General features: G+C 45.1%; 1 protein-coding gene across 1 annotated transcript in view; it reads right to left on the bottom strand.

The window, feature by feature from the left end:
* Positions 1–16,811, bottom strand: part of si:dkeyp-19e1.3 (USP6 N-terminal-like protein) — a 48,424-nt gene that overhangs the window by 16,980 nt on the left and 14,633 nt on the right. Inside the window, exons 2-7 of the mRNA XM_063196598.1 lie at positions 8,652–8,725; positions 5,318–5,403; positions 4,899–4,938; positions 4,656–4,736; positions 4,174–4,281; positions 943–1,052 (exon numbers count right to left, since the gene is read on the bottom strand). Of these exons, the coding sequence (XP_063052668.1) occupies positions 943–1,052; positions 4,174–4,281; positions 4,656–4,736; positions 4,899–4,938; positions 5,318–5,403; positions 8,652–8,717 (491 nt within the window). The 5' untranslated portion in view covers positions 8,718–8,725. The remainder of the gene's footprint in view (positions 1–942; positions 1,053–4,173; positions 4,282–4,655; positions 4,737–4,898; positions 4,939–5,317; positions 5,404–8,651; positions 8,726–16,811) is intronic.

The following is a 16,811-nucleotide window of genomic DNA, read 5'->3' as shown; positions in this document are numbered from 1 at the left end:
CACCTTAATCAATTCATGTATTTGTATGCTTTATCTCTGTTTTTCTGCATGTGATTTCTAATTCAGATTCTTATGAATATGTTGATAACAATTTTGGCAATTTTCCCGCTATGAGAACATGAAAAAGAATGGATTAAATTATGGAAGAATGGAGCTCAAAACATACCAAAAAGTCTTCCCATATCCTGCCAAAGACGATATGACATCAGGTGTTGTTATTCATATGGCCTAAGACCAAACCCTTACTGATTTATGGAGGGGGTTTCAGACCGTGACACGGTTAACACTGTTTTCGTGGACACACACAAAATGGCAAATTTCATGTATGATGGAAAGCACAATGGTCTTTCTGACAGTTTTGTCATATTGTGATGATTACTGTGAATCAACATTTGCAATCGTCTTGGGCAAAACAAGTTTCTTTACATGCTAATATGAAGACTGAATCTGTCATTTGGAAAACAGGACGGCATGAAAACGCCCAAAACCAGTATTAAATATTCATTCTTGCTGAGGGAAATAATGTTGTGTCTTGACTGTTTGTATTATATGACAGATAAATGTGTGCTAATGTCCAAAACATCATTGGATACAGTTAATAGTGGAATTGGCAAATAAAGTCCACGGACCTAAAAGCGCACACGAATCGTAGAATGACTCATATGCGAGTATGAGTGTTTGTCAATGTGTGTGTGCGCTAATAAAAAAGACAGGGGTAGGATGTCTGTTGACTTGACTGGTCTCCACCCTTCCACTCCCTACCGGACCCCATGGCTGAGGTGCCCTTGAGCAAGGCACCTAACCACATACTGCTCCAGGGACTGTAAAAAATTCCCTGTAAATAACTGTAAGTCGCTTTGGGTAAAAGTGTCAGCTACAGTAAGTGTAATGTAGTGTAGTGTAGTGAAGTGTAATGTAATGTAATGTAATGACTCAACTCACTTGACTCCAAAGCGCTCCATGAACATGATGTGGTTTCTGAAGGTGCGGTTGACGTCCAGGTCGATTTGCTTGATCTCCGTGGAGAAGTTGCTGGCCTGCTCCTTCATTCTCTGTGGACACACAAGCCAGGAAGCAATGACAACCGAGCCCAGCCAGACACATACACACACACAATGGCAACAAGGCCATAGTGGGACAGACAGCCTCAGCCAGACACACACTCGCATACCAAAACAAACACACACACGCGAGTGAGCATGTATGCACTCACGCACGCACGCATGCACACACACACGCGCACACAGGGACACGCATGACTACATACACAGGTAGCCACACCCTTATGACGCACGTCCAGCAATGGAGAGCAATATCCAGTTGGTGGTTTACTAAGAACATGGTTAAGTGATAAAACCAAGCTTAGTTAACTTACAGAAAGTGGTAGGACTTACTCAAGTTCAAGTTCAAGTTTATTATAGCCAAATCAACAGTATGACATACAGTTGCTAGGAATGTCTTTGGTTGTTAAATGTACGAGCAAACCAAATACATATAGCTAAGACAAAGACAAGAAAACAAGAGGGGCCATAAATAAACAGGCAATTACGTATACAATAAACATTGAAAGTGCAATAAGACATAATACAGTACATAGTGCAAGGTAGGCAGAGGTAGAAGGCCAGGCAGTGGAGTGGCTGTAAGGTGCTAGTGCATGTTCAAGTAGCAAATGGCTTGTGGGTAGGTGCTGTCCCTAAAATGTGTGGTGTTGCATGTGATGCTGCTGTATCTTTTCCCTGATGGAAGGAGTGTGAATAGATGGTGTGCTGGGCACGTGGGGTCAGAAATGATGTTCTTGGCTTTCCTGGCTATTCTGGTGTTGTAATGTGAGGCTACTAATAGAGATATACCTGCAGGCATCATTTAGTGAAGAAAATGAGGACTCCATGCTCTTCTATTAGATGATTTACCTCTACCACTAGGTTAACTACTTAACCTGGTTTACTACTGAACCAGCTTCTTAGTACACGCCTCAGGGATGTCAAACTCAGGCCCGGGGGCCAAATTTGGTCCGCGAAGCCATTTTATTCGGCCCGCAAGATCATTTCCCCAAATATCTATTACAGTTACACATACACCTTAATGTATACTAGCATAACATGACTTGAACATGACATTTGCTCTGTCATGGGATGTGCAGACACATTTGAACTAATAAATATGATGGGGAAAGAGTGTGTGTGAAATTTAACTATGAATATGAAATGCATGTACACACAATTTTAGTCCATTTTTAATAATAATTGTTGAGTTCGGCCCACGACTTTGTTCCAGATTTTGATTTTGGCCCTCGGCCAATTTGAGTTTGACACGCCTGCCCTAGATGGTGGTGCAGTAGACTGGGTTGGGGAAAAAAAACATGGCATTTGTCGTGGCATATTTTTACTTTATTTGATAGGACAGTGTGAGAGGTGGACAGGAAGCGAATTGGGAGAGAGACGGGAAGGGGTCAAAAAGGACCCGAGCCGGGAATTGAAGCCGGGTCAGCCATATGGCAGGGGGCCCTGTCTGTCTCTTTCAAGGCGCTTTTCCACTGCCGGTTTTCTGGTAGGCCTACAACTCGACACAGCGCGACTCGGCAGCCACTTTTTGCTTTTCGATTGGGCACGACACATCTCAATCGTAAAGCAAAAAGAGGTGGGAGAGTCACGCTGTGTCGAGCTGTAGGCCTACCAGAAAGCCAGCAGTGGAAAAGCGACTCTAGACACACGCACATGCTTTTGAGCTCTAACATGGTGAGAGCAACATCTCAGTTACGTACATTAGCCTTGCTTCTGCTGCTCTGTGGCGAGGAGCGCTAATTTTAAAAAGGTGCACAAACCACACACACACACACACACACACACACACACACACACACACACACACACACACACACACACACACACACACACACACACACACCCACACACACACACACACACACACACACACACACACACACACACACACACACACACACACACACACACACACACACACACACACACACACACACACACACACATGCGCAAACCTATGAGGGGCAGTAACAGCCACACCACACAGTTTCCTCAGTCTGCTCACTCAGAGTTGGTTCATCAATTAAGGACAGGAAATACACACAGTCAAAGACGTCCACACAAACATGCGCACGCATGCACGCACACCAAAACACCAACTCCACACAACTACATGTAGAAGAACTGCCAAGAATGAATGAGTCATCTACAGTGTGTGTGTGTGTGTGTGTGTGTGTGTGTGTGTGTGTGTGTGTGTGTGTGTGTGTGTGTGTGTGTGTGTGTGTGTGTGTGTGTGTGTGTGTGTGTGTGTGTGTGTGTCTGCTTATGAGTAAGTGTTTGACCGTGCGTTGGAAGTGTTATGACCACTGGTTCAGGAGTCATGACAAGTGGGTTGCCTGAAGGGAGTGGAGAGGGTGGGCGCGTGGTTAACACTGTTAACATAGCTGCATCTCAGCACGGTTCAAGTCCCGTGATGTTAGTTATTTACCCCTGAGATGCTCCAGCCCAGCATCAGCTGCATTAGTGCAGGAATGCTGCAAATGTTTGCAGGGGTGAACGCAATTAGTAAACATTACAAGCACTCTCAATACACACATCTGCTGCTCCAGCAAGGGCCCAATACACAAACAGAAACGCACACACGTACACCACACACACACCAAATCTGCTGCTCCAGTAAGCGCCCAATCCACACAAACAAACAAACACACACATCCATACAGTTGGAGGACACACCCCTGAAAAACCTCACAGGGCACTTACGGCTTCCAGGGAACGAGAGATCCCACAGTGCACAAATAGAAACCACAGAGACACGAATGGAAGCAGAGCCAGTTCTATTTGTCTGTCTGTGTGTGTGTGTGTGTGTGTGTGTGTGTGTGTGTGTGTGTGTGTGTGTGTGTGTGTGTGTGTGTGTGTGTGTGTGTGTGTGTGTGTGTGTGTGTGTGTGTGTGTGTGTGTGTGTGTGTGTCTCAGTGGCCCTGCTTGATTCATAGGTTCCTATTCTTGCTTTTATTATCTACTGTGTGCATGTTGCCTGTTTCCAAAGTACAGCTGCTTGAGTAACGTGGACTGTATTTCTGTGTTCACATGCACACATGCATTATATGACTAGCATATACAGCATATAATAGCATATATGATATGAATAGCATACGAGTGTTTTCCTGACCTCGTATTTGCCCGTGTTCTCCTGCTTGACCCGCTCCACGTCCAACAGCAGGGACCAGGCCTGACCACGCAGCTGAAGAGGAATACCCTTATACACACGCTTCATCATCTGGAGAGGGAGGGAGAGAGAGAGAGAGAGAGAGAGAGAGAGAGGAAAATGAAGACAGATTGAAGAAGGAGATGCTCAACATATCTCATTTAGGATCTGGTGCGCTCAAACAACAAGTTCACGCCAATGAGGGTGACTAGGTGCTTGTGGTTAGGAGTGTGTGTGTGTGTGTGTGTGTGTGTGTGTGTGTGTGTGTGTGTGTGTGTGTGTGTGTGTGTGTGTGTGTGTGTGTGCGTGCGTGCGTGCGTGCGTGCGTGCGTGCGTGCGTGCGTGCGTGCGTGCGTGCGTGCGTGCGTGCGTGCGTGCGTGCGTGCGTGCGTGCGTGCGTGCGTGCGTGCGTGCGTGCGTGCGTGCGTGTGTGTGTGTTTATCTACCTTATCACTGTTCCTGTACTTGTCCCATTTCTTCACCATCTTCAGCCACTTGTCCACTCGTTCCACCTCCTGTAGCCTTTGCTATTGACAGACAGATAGCTTGAGTATAAAATCATATATCAATTTACACACGTCTAAGGAAACATGTCTAATATCAGCACACGCACACACATAGAGTCAAGATAGAGTAGATATGGAGGAGTGAGTGACGGGTGTTAATGAGAGATGTGGGAGAGTACTAACCTTCTCCTCCACCGCACTTCGTGTTGGAAGCTCCTGCTCACTGTAAAAAAAAACCGACCCATTATTAAGACATGACACAGAGCATTAAAAAGGAAAAAACTCAGAACTCTCATTACAAAATTGCTTAGAAAATAAGACGGAAAGGAAGGATGTAGACATTATACAGATATCTACACTCAATCTACAGCAAGTTTGTCAGCATATGTGTATTTCAACATGGGTGTGGGGTGGTGAGTTAGTCACATGAGACAAACTGAGCTTTCTGTAGGTTAAACCCTATAATACTTTTGAAAACATCAATGTTTGGAAAAAATGACTTTGTGATGCATTTATAGCAAGTGTAACCTGTAATGTTGACAATTTCTTCAATTTATGTCAATGAATGAAGCCTAAATCAGGTTGGAAGGAAGATGTCTTACTGTTTGAAACCAAAGCGGTCGGTGAACTTGAAGATGCTGAAGTCTCCATCCTCCCAAGGGTCGATCTGAAGATCCTTGTGTCTACCCTAGAAGATCAACACACACACAGTATTAAGTATTGGCTCATCTCCATACTCATGAACTGATGCCATAAAATCTACATGCTGTGGAATCCTACGCCTACAATATAACTTACAATGATGTTTCTTCAGTAGTAAAAACTACCTTCTTTTGTCAACTCACAATTACACATTTTCTTCTCCTATATTTTTTCACAGTCTGGATCAGTAGATTCGGACTCCACATCCGATCATCACTAAACTTTGCTGTTTCATAGAACATTGGACTGTTACACCCAATTTTTTTCAAGCCTTTCTGCCTTGTTTTTGTCATTCCCGGTCATTTTCAACAACTCCACAAAATGTCATCCAAATCCGTTCATTACTTTTTGAGTTATCCTGCTGACAGACAGACAGACAGACTGACACGACCGAAACCATAACCTTCTTGGTGGAGGCAACAATGAGATGGGGATGTGAAAACTCCAAATCTACTTCTTACAGAAAAGCACAGACGTTTGTGAGACACATAGCCAATTAGATGTGCAAACACACAAATAAATCCCCTCTGCTATCATTGTTCAGCAGCATTGCCTGTGGTTGATGGTGAATTAATGCTTTATTTAAAGACATTTAGCCTGGAGCACTCAAGTTCTGCCTTATCTGTACAGATGGGATCTTCTCAGCAGATGCCATCAGCCAAAACACTGATACACAAATTAGCCCCGAAGCAATTTACTTACTCTGACAGAGAGATGGACTGGTGCAGGCTTGTCTTGATTTTTTTTCCCAGATCCATAAAAGAATAATCCTACGACTATCTTTCCCTCTGAAGTATTGCTGTACCACAGTGTGATGGTGTGACCATTACTGGGGTTGTTTGGTGCGCTCTGACATATGTCAGTAAACCTAGCTTTGGCTCTTTGGTGTAGTCAGAGAGAGTAGAGAGACCAGCAACCTATTACATTGGCATATCTCTATATACTTAAAGAATCTTTGGTGTAGTGCTGAGTTTAGTAGACACCACTGCCATCATCAAGACACAAGTCCAGACTTGGGGAAGGAGGTTTGGGAAGGGAAGGGGCCAAGGGGGGATTTATGATACTACTAAGTCTTGTAGAGGGGAGCAGAGAGCCCTCCTTGCTGCTGTGTGTTATGAAAGGTCAAGATATCCAATTTAACCCAATATGGCAGTATGGCAATAAGACTAACAATACTGCACTTTATTTACCGTCACAGAGACTGAGCATGGTTTTCCTTTTTTTTTTCCTTCACTGCTGCTGTGCCACAGATTGGGGCCATTATCCAGACAAATGTCCCAGTTTGGGACTAGAAGGTTTGGGGGAGGGGGATGGAAGCGAAAGGGAGCAGGGAGGGTTTCATGAAACAAGTCTTGCAGTGGCTAGTCCTGCAAGGCCCATGATATCTCCCTGCTGTTGTGTCTTGTGAAAGGCTAACATAGTCAATTTAGCATGATGTGCCTGCTGTTATGGGCCAACAGCACGGCTGATGTTGTGACTGGCCTACCCTTCAGCAGCCTAAGGGCTCGATAAAAATAAAAATAAAAAACCTTGAAAAATGGTTCTAAAAATCTAAGAGCCCCTCTGGATGAACCCTCCAAATAACAGGAAAGTGAGCAGCAGGGTGAAACAGGCACTATAACTCACATCACACAGGGAGAGAGAGAGAGAGAGGGAGAGAGAGAGAGAGAGAGAGAGAGAGAGAGAGAGAGAGAGAGAGAGAGAGAGAGAGAGAGAGAGAGAGAGAGAGAGAGAGGGAGAGGGAGAGAGAGAGAGAGAGGGAGAGAGAAAATGCAAGGGGAGTATACTGTACATGCGTGGCACAGCAGCTGCATAAAATCATACGGCATCTCTCCTACCACTGGTACACACACACACACACACACAAACACACACACACACTCACACACACACACACACACACACACACACACACACACACACACACACACACACACACACACACACACACACACACACACACACACACACACACACACACACACACACACACACACACACACACACACAAACACACACACACACTCACACACACTGCTGCCTAAGCAGACAGCGGGAACACAAATTGGCCCATCGAAAGCGATCGAAGGCCAGCTAATCTCTCTTACTAGGTTTCTATGCCAACAGATGTTAATGAGCGGCCAGTGTTATCTAATGCAGCTAATGGCCAAGCTCCCATCTCTGACCAGACACTCCCTCCAGCTCTCTCTCTCTCTCTCTCTTAATCTCTGTTTCTCTCTCTAGGTCAGATAAACAATGTGGCAACAGCCCAACAGAATGAGCTAAACTTGGACAGGTAAACAAAAACAAAACAAAAACAAAAACACAGCATTGAACAATGTTTGACTGACACAGATGTTGGCTCCTCTGTTCCCATTTCCTACAGAATGAGATTAGGTCACCATTCTAGCTCTGGTTTATTTAACCAGCCATGAAACACAGCAGAGGCTGCAACTTGGTGACTGTGTGTTCTTGTTGGTGGCATGATGTGTTTGAATTCATTTTGTTCAGCAGGTTACATTATCTTATATGAAAAAGCTTGAAAATAGATGGGTCCGATTCTGCATCCTGGAGTTGAACTTACAATAATTTGAGTTCTTACGGCATATATACTTGGTGTTCTCACAAACTGCAGGTCTGGGTTTAGATTGATGGTTTGATTGCCAATAGCTAGACTAAGCTGTGCATGCAACTGTTATTACAGCAATGGTCAAAATTTGTGGGTGAAGCATCATTCCAAATCTCCTTCTGTCTGTGATGGAAATGACAGTTGTTGTACGTCATCATGAGTTTACCAACGGCCAAAATGCAATTCACCCCGGAAAACAGTATTTGTTGTCTTGACAATTGCTCTAATAAACATTGCGCTGTCTTTTGAATCAAAACTGCCCTGTCATTATGTCAAATATGCAGTTCGACAAATCTGTCCGACTACGCAACAAATATGGCGGCTGCTGAGTATGAAAAGTGTACAGTAACTCTTCACACTTCAAAATATGGCCGTTATGAGGTCACCATCAAGGTTCTTAACACTTGATTTCAGAATTGGAACGCCCCAAGTACCGAAAGTCACTACAGAAAAGGCAGTAAGTAGAAATATTTGAACAGGCCACACATTACCTGTGATACCTCAGGGCTAGGTTAGCTGTGATCACTCAAGGATAGGTTAGCTGTGCTATGAAAAGGCTAGGGTAACTGTGTCTACATGGACACAGCTCAACGCTCCAAACTGACCTTCTCATACTTTGAGATGATTTCCGCTCGTTCCTCGGCTATTAACGTGTCAATGTCCTTCTTCATCTCAGAATCTGGGGAGAGGGGGGACAAAAGACAGGACAGATAAGATTTGGTGCTAAACATGAAAATAACAAACAAACACATACGACTAAACACACGCAGTGTGTATTGAACGACAATCACATCATGCCTTCATTACAAAGCATGGAAGCACATTCTGAAACAAAATCCGCCTACATGGCATGTCATGGATGCATGGACCAAAATCCCAAACGGCAACAGTAATATGAAAGTGGTTACATTTTAGGCCGCCCCTCACACAGTATGTCTTCTCACGTAAGGACTTTACTAAATCAATTGTGTGTAAATCAAGAGTGAGCATTCAATGGCAAGTCCTAAGTCTAGATAAGAGTAAGGATTGTGGAATTAAGTAACATGCTAGCAGTTAACTTAGCACAGGGTCTCCAAGTAACAAACAGGCCATTCATTGCAACTGACAAGGGCACAAGTAGGCCTCCACAAACAGACTGTCAGAGAGAGAGAGAGAGAGAGAGAGAGAGAGAGAGAGAGAGAGAGAGAGAGAGAGAGAGAGAACCATTCCTAGGTCTGTTAGAATGTGTGTGAGAACCAGCAGGTGTGTGTGAGGTTTTTACAGTTGGGCAGAATGGGAAAATTCTGCAAGGGGAGGGACGGACAGACAAAAAAGAAATTGTGTGTCGGTTAGGGTGTGTCTACCAATTTAGTTTCAGGAACAGGAATGAAGTGTGTGTGTGTGTGTGTACTAGGGGAGTAAGGGACTACCACCAAAGACTGTTGTGACTGCAGAGAGGTGTGTGTGTGTGTGTGTGTGTGTGTGTGTGTGTGTGTGTGTGTGTGTGTGTGTGTGTGTGTGTGTGTGTGTGTGTGTGTGTTGTGTGTGTGTGTGTGTGTGTGTGTGTGTGTGTGTGTATCCACCATGGACAGGAGGAAGTTGTTGCTATATTGTGTGTGTGTGTGTGTGTGTGTGTGTGTGTGTGTGTGTGTGTGTGTGTGTGTGTGTATCCACCATGGACAGGAGGAAGTTGTTGCTATATTGTGTGTGTGTGTGTGTGTGTGTGTGTGTGTGTGTGTGTGTGTGTGTGTGTGTGTGTGTGTGTGTGTGTGTGTGTGTGACTGCCAAAACATAAGTGTTGTGACTGTGAAGAGGGAAGAGGTCAGGCACCAGTGGCTACAGCGTCAGCTGCTTGAATACTCACTCCAGCTGGCTGTGTGTGCGTGTGTGTGTGAGAGAGTGCGTGCGTGCGTGCGTGCGTGCGTGCGAGCGAGCGAGAGCGAGAGAGAGAGAGAGAGAGAGAGAGAGAGAGAGAGAGAGAGAGAGAGAGAGAGAGAGAGAGCGAGAGAGAGAGAGAGAGAGGAAAAGAGCCTTCTGTACACAAGCTCAAAATAGTAACAAGGGACTCCATCAGAGCTTGACTGCTGAATACACTGAACGGGCTGCAAGACACAACACGTACTGTAAGATCGTCCCCTGAGGGCTTTTACACACGCACACATACACACACACGTCACCATCATCACTTCTAACAGCTTTTGTCATTGCACTGGCAATTACGTGTGTGTGTGTGTGTGTGTGTGTGTGTGTGTGTGTGTGTGTGTGTAGTGTCAGTGACAGTGGTCAGCAAAGCATGTGTCAGTCCTACACTTGATGGCCGTGAGAGACCCCCCGTGTCTCCTTCTCTCTTGCAGACAGACAGACAGACAGACAGACAGACAGACAGACAGACAGACAGACAGACAGACAGACAGACAGACAGACGGGGGCAGCTGCTGGTCTCCAGCCTAGTGCTCCTAGTGCCGAGTAGGCATTATAGTGTCCCACAGTCCAGTCCACCCCAGGTCCTCCCCACAGCTGCATACATACCCCCTAACCCTGGCCCCGGTCCTCAACCGTTCCCTTGCTTTTACTCTTCAGTCAGTGAAACGTTTAATGTCAGTCATGCCCGTCAGAAGGAAGGGTGGTCTACAGCTCATGTCAATCATGCCTGCGGCAAACCAAACCTAATCCACCTGCACACCTTCCATATGCAGTCTACACAATTTCAGGGTCAGTTGATTGCCAAAGACAGAAAACAACTGACCATGTCCATGTTGTTTAGCAACTGACCATGTCAAATCACAATGTGGCCAGGGGACAGGCCACATTATAAAATCACAATGTCTTTGTTATTGGGTAGAATTGTATTGGCTACTGATGACAGGAGAACAACAATGGACATGTCACGTAAATCCCTGTAAAATTTCTGACAAGCTTGTCCTATAAGTAGCCTAGAAAAAGAGAGTACCATACTGGATATCGAGTAGGCCTACACTACGATAAAAATCAGGCAAACATTGACATTATAGTGCATCAATGGCAGACCTAGGCTGAAGCATTACAAAATGCAGGAATAAGTCTGGAAGGTGGCAGTGACAAAAACGAGTACTGCAAGACATGGATCCCTTTTGCTTGCTCGCCCACTCTCTCGCCCTCACCCAAACTGCCCTCTTCTCCTTTCTGTTGTCGAAAGCCTGGACTATTCCCACGCACCTGTTCCACTTTCCTTATAACTTGGTCAGCCTGGCCAAAAGTCCCTCTAGCGTCACGCATATTGTGACATCCGACTCTGCGCATTCTCTTTTAAAAAGGGGACAACTGTTTCTCCACCAAAGTGAACAGACTACTGTGGGTGTTGAAGTGGGAGAAAGCTGGAGGGACATACAGTGATGCGGTCAAACTGTGTGGAGAGGGAGGTCACAAGTCCAGACTCCGTGAGAGGGATAGAAAGAGAGGGCAGTACAGAGAAATGGGGAGAGAACAGAGGAGCACAAATATAGATGAATAGAGGAGGAAGTCAAACAGAGTGAGGTAGTGAGAGAATGAGCTCATCTTTAATTTTAAACATTTATCAGAAGACCAGAAAAACCCACGTTGAAACCCATCAAGTCACAATGATGCTCCTTTACCATGCTTAAACCGCATTCTCCTTTACCAAAAAAGCCATCATAAACCAACATGCCTTAAAATACACAGGCTTACTTAGATGAGCTCACCAACCTCAACATCAAGACCACTCACACCATGGCATCAAGACCAACCACAACACCACAACCACACCGACACACACACACAGGGTTTCATTCCCTCAACACGAGGACTCAACACTCTTTCCTGTCTGATACAAATGTGCTTTGTGTGTTTACAGCCATGTCACTAAGAACAGACCTCTAGAGTAAGTCCATTTCCATTTAGTAACTTGTAAAAACACTGAGAACATTGGTGAGCACAGTATTGTGGCTTGTGTGTGAAGGCCACCACACACACATACACACAATGGTATGGTGATGAAGGTGTTATGTGTGACACCTACTTAGCAGAACCCATTACTGGGACTTAGCTCAGAGTCACAAAAAACATGGCCCAGAGCCCAGTGGAAGCCCAGTGGAAATCCAGAAGGACAAAGAAAAAAAGTAATTCTGAAAAAAAGTATTTTTTAAGTAATTCTACAGAATTGATCTGGAACCTAAACCAGAGGTAAGATACTGTAAGATACCTCCGGGTCAAAGACGTCCAAAAAGGAATTGTCATTCAGTGTAACGGATGCCTTCTGCTGACTGTAACTGTAAGAAACATGACTCTTTTTATTTTCTTTTTTTTTCCTGTGAATTTATGAAAGCCTCGGCTGTCATCCATTCACTTGAAACAATTTAAAAATCATGTTTTTCTTACCGTTACAGTCAGCAGAAGGAATGGACGTCTTTGACCCCTCCTCCTATAGTGAGAGTGACACTCAGGATCACACACAATAGATCGGCAAGAAACAGGACGACAGTTTGGACTTTGAAGGAAATAAGGAGATAAGTGAACGTAGTGGTGCCAGAACAGGCACAAGACACAACTTTAGACATTGCAATCATCATCATTGCAATCATCATCATCATTGGTGGCCGGCATATAAAAATGTACAGAACGACCTAGACAGAAAGAAAAAAGGATTAAAGACAGACAAAAAAAGAAGTTAAAGGACAGGTAGGTGGGGGAGTGCTGGTAAGAGGAGGTGTGTCCGAGTCAGTGGAGGTGTCAGTTCCATTTCATCAAGCTCACATCATCTCTGAGAAAGAGATTCAAGTTGTGATAAGGGTTCCGGTTCACTGACCATATCAGGCTATATTAGGCCAGCTCAATGCTGATGCACGATGGGAAAAAAGGCGGGTGGGACGGTGAGGGGTGGACGCAGTGTTAAAAATGAAACGAGCTGAAGAAAAGAAGACACGCTCAACACAACCACAGCGGCCTCAGAAACCATCCACACATGTGAAATTGCTGTAGTTTACAAAACCCCAACAAAGCTAAAAGGCCATCAAGACGAAGAACAAATATGAAACCACAGTGTTTGTGGCTAGTGCATACATCCGCTTCACAAGGAGCACAAGATGATCAGGCTTTATTCTTCGCCAAAAACTCATAAATGTAATGATTGGCCCTGCCGTGGCTCAAACAATACGGCACTATGCTGCTACGCTGGCGACCGGGGTTTGATTCTGGCCCGGGTCACTTGCCAATCCTCCCCCATCTCTTTCTATCCCACTCGCTTCCTGTCGCCATCTCAGACGGTCCTGTCTAATAAAGGCATAAAAAAGCCCCTAAAAATATATTCAAAAAAAAAAATGAATGTTTATTGGTTGCACCATCAGCTATCATGTTTCCAGCAAGGCATGAAACAGTTGAAGACAGAGAACAGCATTTCAAAATGCCCATCCAAAGAAGACTCCTTGAATGGGCACACTCTCGCTTAGGTTTGTGTATAAAAAGGACAAGAGCCACACAAGCAATGATGCTAATGCCACATCAAGTACTTTACCTCTTGTGGAGTTGTACAGGTTGGAAGCAGAACTTGCTCTCATTTGTAATACAAAGACAACTCGCTCCTACAACTTGAAGTGAATTACCGGTATTGTGTCCATCAACTTCAGAGGTCCCTTTCACCCTGATACAAGACGACGAACCACTGAAACAGTTCATAATTTTATACATACCGTACGTTTGTACTGAGACACTGCATGCACTACAAGATGACACAAGTGTTGCAGTTTAACTGGACTATATGCAATACCTGAGAAAACCACACTGAAACTCTACTGACAGACTCAGCCCTAAAAGGCTGGCCAAAGGTGAAGCGAGCTGCCCCAAGCACCACGATGGGCAGGAGTTGGTGCTTCCTGTGTGATCTGAGCATCACCCTTCACCCCATCTCTGGTTCAACTCAACTCAGCATGCAGTCTTCTTCAGTCTGTTCTGGCATTTATCTGGGTTAGCCACACAGGATTAAGAGACATTCATGAAATGACAATGAGCGGGATTAGAAGTTGGGTCTCAGAGGAATCAAAGGGCACCTGCCCTTTTGACCCGGGCACCACACACACACACGCATGCATACACGCACGCACACAGCAGCATAATAGAAGTTAATCTACAATGTGATGGTTCTCAAAGGCACACACAGACACACACACACACACAGACACACACACAGACACACACACACACACTACACTATCACCCAAAATGAACCGAAGTTCCCCTTTAACCTTATTGTAATCACAGCACTTCAACTGCACAGCATTCCGATGCTGAGGCCGGGGCTTGGACCACAATACGGGCTGCATGTCCAACTCCTAAATCAAGGCCAGACTCACAGCACAGCACAGGGCCAGGAGCCAGGCCAGCTACGTCCATGTGCAGAGGAACGCAGAGACAGAGAGGGAAAGAGTGAGTGAACAAGAGTGGGGTGAATCAGTGGAAGATCAAACACGTACGTACACAGAGAGACAAAGAGGGAGAGGGAGAGGGAGAGGGAGAGAAAGAGAGAAAGAGAGAAAGAGAGAAAGAGAGAGAGAGAGAGAGAGAGAGAGACGGACGGACAGACGGACGGACAGAAACAGAGGCACAGAGAGACACACAGAGAACAAGTGGGATGAATCAGTGGAAGATCAAACATGGGAAAGAAAGAAAGAAAGAAAGAAAGAAAGAAAGAAAGAAAGAAAGAAAGAAAGAAAGAAAGAAAGAAAGAAAGAAAGAAAGAAAACTGGACAGTGTACGTGTAGTGTCTGTTTTCAGCTCCCCCCACTTGTCAGCACGTAAGTTACTCAGAGCTCCATTTAAGAAGCTTTTCATTCCTTCACGAGTGCACCATCTCTACTTACAGTACATTCACTGACATGATGTCTGTGTGGTGAATTGTTTGCTGTTGGTTTTCAATACCACTGAAAGTAAAATGTATAGGGCCTAACCCTAGTATCGTAAAACATACTCCACGTCCACACTATCGCTTTTAATGAGACCAATGCTACAATCTAGTGTGACCATGACCATTGCACAATCTGTGTACAGAACCTTTTGACAAACCTCTCTGAAACATATGATTAGGGATCAATGTTGTGCAACATGACAGACATTGTGAGTAGAAAGCAGACTTTAAGACTGGGTCTTTAAGAATGGGTTTTTGTGTGGTGGGTTTGTGAAAGAGGGGGATGGGTTTCTGTGTGGCTGACAGTAGGCTTGCGTGAGAGCCGCCAGACAGCACACAGACAGACCCAAGATGGTCAAGGGGATTAAAAATGTATGGGACACCAGAAGGCTTGGAGGAGGGGGGGGATATGTGCTGGCATCAGCCTTAGATCTCTTACTTAGCCTACTTGGGGGCATACCAATAGACAGAGTGTGTCTGTGTGAGAGAGAAAGAAAAAGTGTGTTTGACAGAGAAAGACAGATGACACAAAGTGAAAGACAGCGTGTGTGAGCGTGCGTGTGTGTGTGTGTGTGTACGTGTGCAAATTAGTGACGGAGAAAGCCCATTTCTAAAATTGGGTCCAAGAGGATGAGAAAGACTATTCTGATGACACCACTACATGTCATGTGTGTCGACACCCAGCCAGATCAAGATCTTTTCTCTCTCCTACACACTGATCATCACACACACCTCAGAGACATGTGCACAGTGACAGCACACACACACACCTCATACTGTGGATATGTAGACACACACACACACACAGCGTGTGTGCGTGTGTGTGTGTGTACACACCTCGTACTGTAGATGTGCAAAGGCAGACTGACACAGACACACAGAGACACAGACACACATACATCCCCACACACACACCTTCCCCAACGAGATGTGTACAGTAAGACAAAGCATTAAAAATGCATGGCTGTGCCAGGCATGACCTCAAAGCAACAGACTGCTCAGCATACCATTACCGACACAGCCTGAGTGGCTAGATGCGCTTTATAGAGTAGAACTAAGTTTACACCTCTTCCACTCACCAACATGATCATGCTACCTGCATGAGGACAGCACAAGTGGCCTAGCCCATGTAAGACCTAAAATGTCAAGAAAAATAGGCATATTGCATGTTCCAAACATTTTCACGAGGCACGGCACCAACCTCTGGTACAATTTCTAATGCATTTTAGTGGCCAAGAAACCACTGGTTGGTGCAAAAGGAAAACAAAAATCACTTAAGTGTTTTGCCAGACTCAATGCTCCTGGTTTTAGTGGTAGAAGAGTGGTAATGCTTTCCTGGGTTAAAATACTGAAATAAATGTCCTTGTTTGGTGTTGTCAACTAGTCTGATGCATCAGCTGTTCATCAGCTTTTTCCACTTAGCCGTCGTAGTGTAATGAAATTGGTGGTGTCTAGGCGGCAATCCGTCGTAGTGTAATGAAATTGGTGGTGTCTAGGCGGCTATCCGTCGTAGTGTAATGAAATTGGTGGTGTCTAGGCGGCTATCCGTCGTAGTGTAATGGAACTGGTGGCGGCTAGGCGGCTAGCCTGACTAGGTGCCGTGGGCCTTGATCTGATAGAAACATGGCGACATGCTCAAGAGAAATGCTAAACTGCTTTCTCTGTCATTACATTGTCACTGTAGCAGAACTTTTCAATTGTACGCCTGTCCCACTTCTGTTTTGGTGTCTGAGGCAAAACAGGGACAAAGAGCCCAGTGAATTCATCTTTCATGTCAAAGGCAACACACACACACACACACACACACACACACACACACACACACACAGACACACACACACACACACACACACACACACACACCAACTTTGAAGCCTGTTTTTGGCAAGCGGTG

The sequence above is a fragment of the Engraulis encrasicolus genome, chromosome 4 (genome assembly GCF_034702125.1).
Source record: "Engraulis encrasicolus isolate BLACKSEA-1 chromosome 4, IST_EnEncr_1.0, whole genome shotgun sequence".
Taxonomy (NCBI): domain Eukaryota; kingdom Metazoa; phylum Chordata; class Actinopteri; order Clupeiformes; family Engraulidae; genus Engraulis; species Engraulis encrasicolus.
This window is presented reverse-complemented; position numbering and strand designations above follow the sequence as displayed.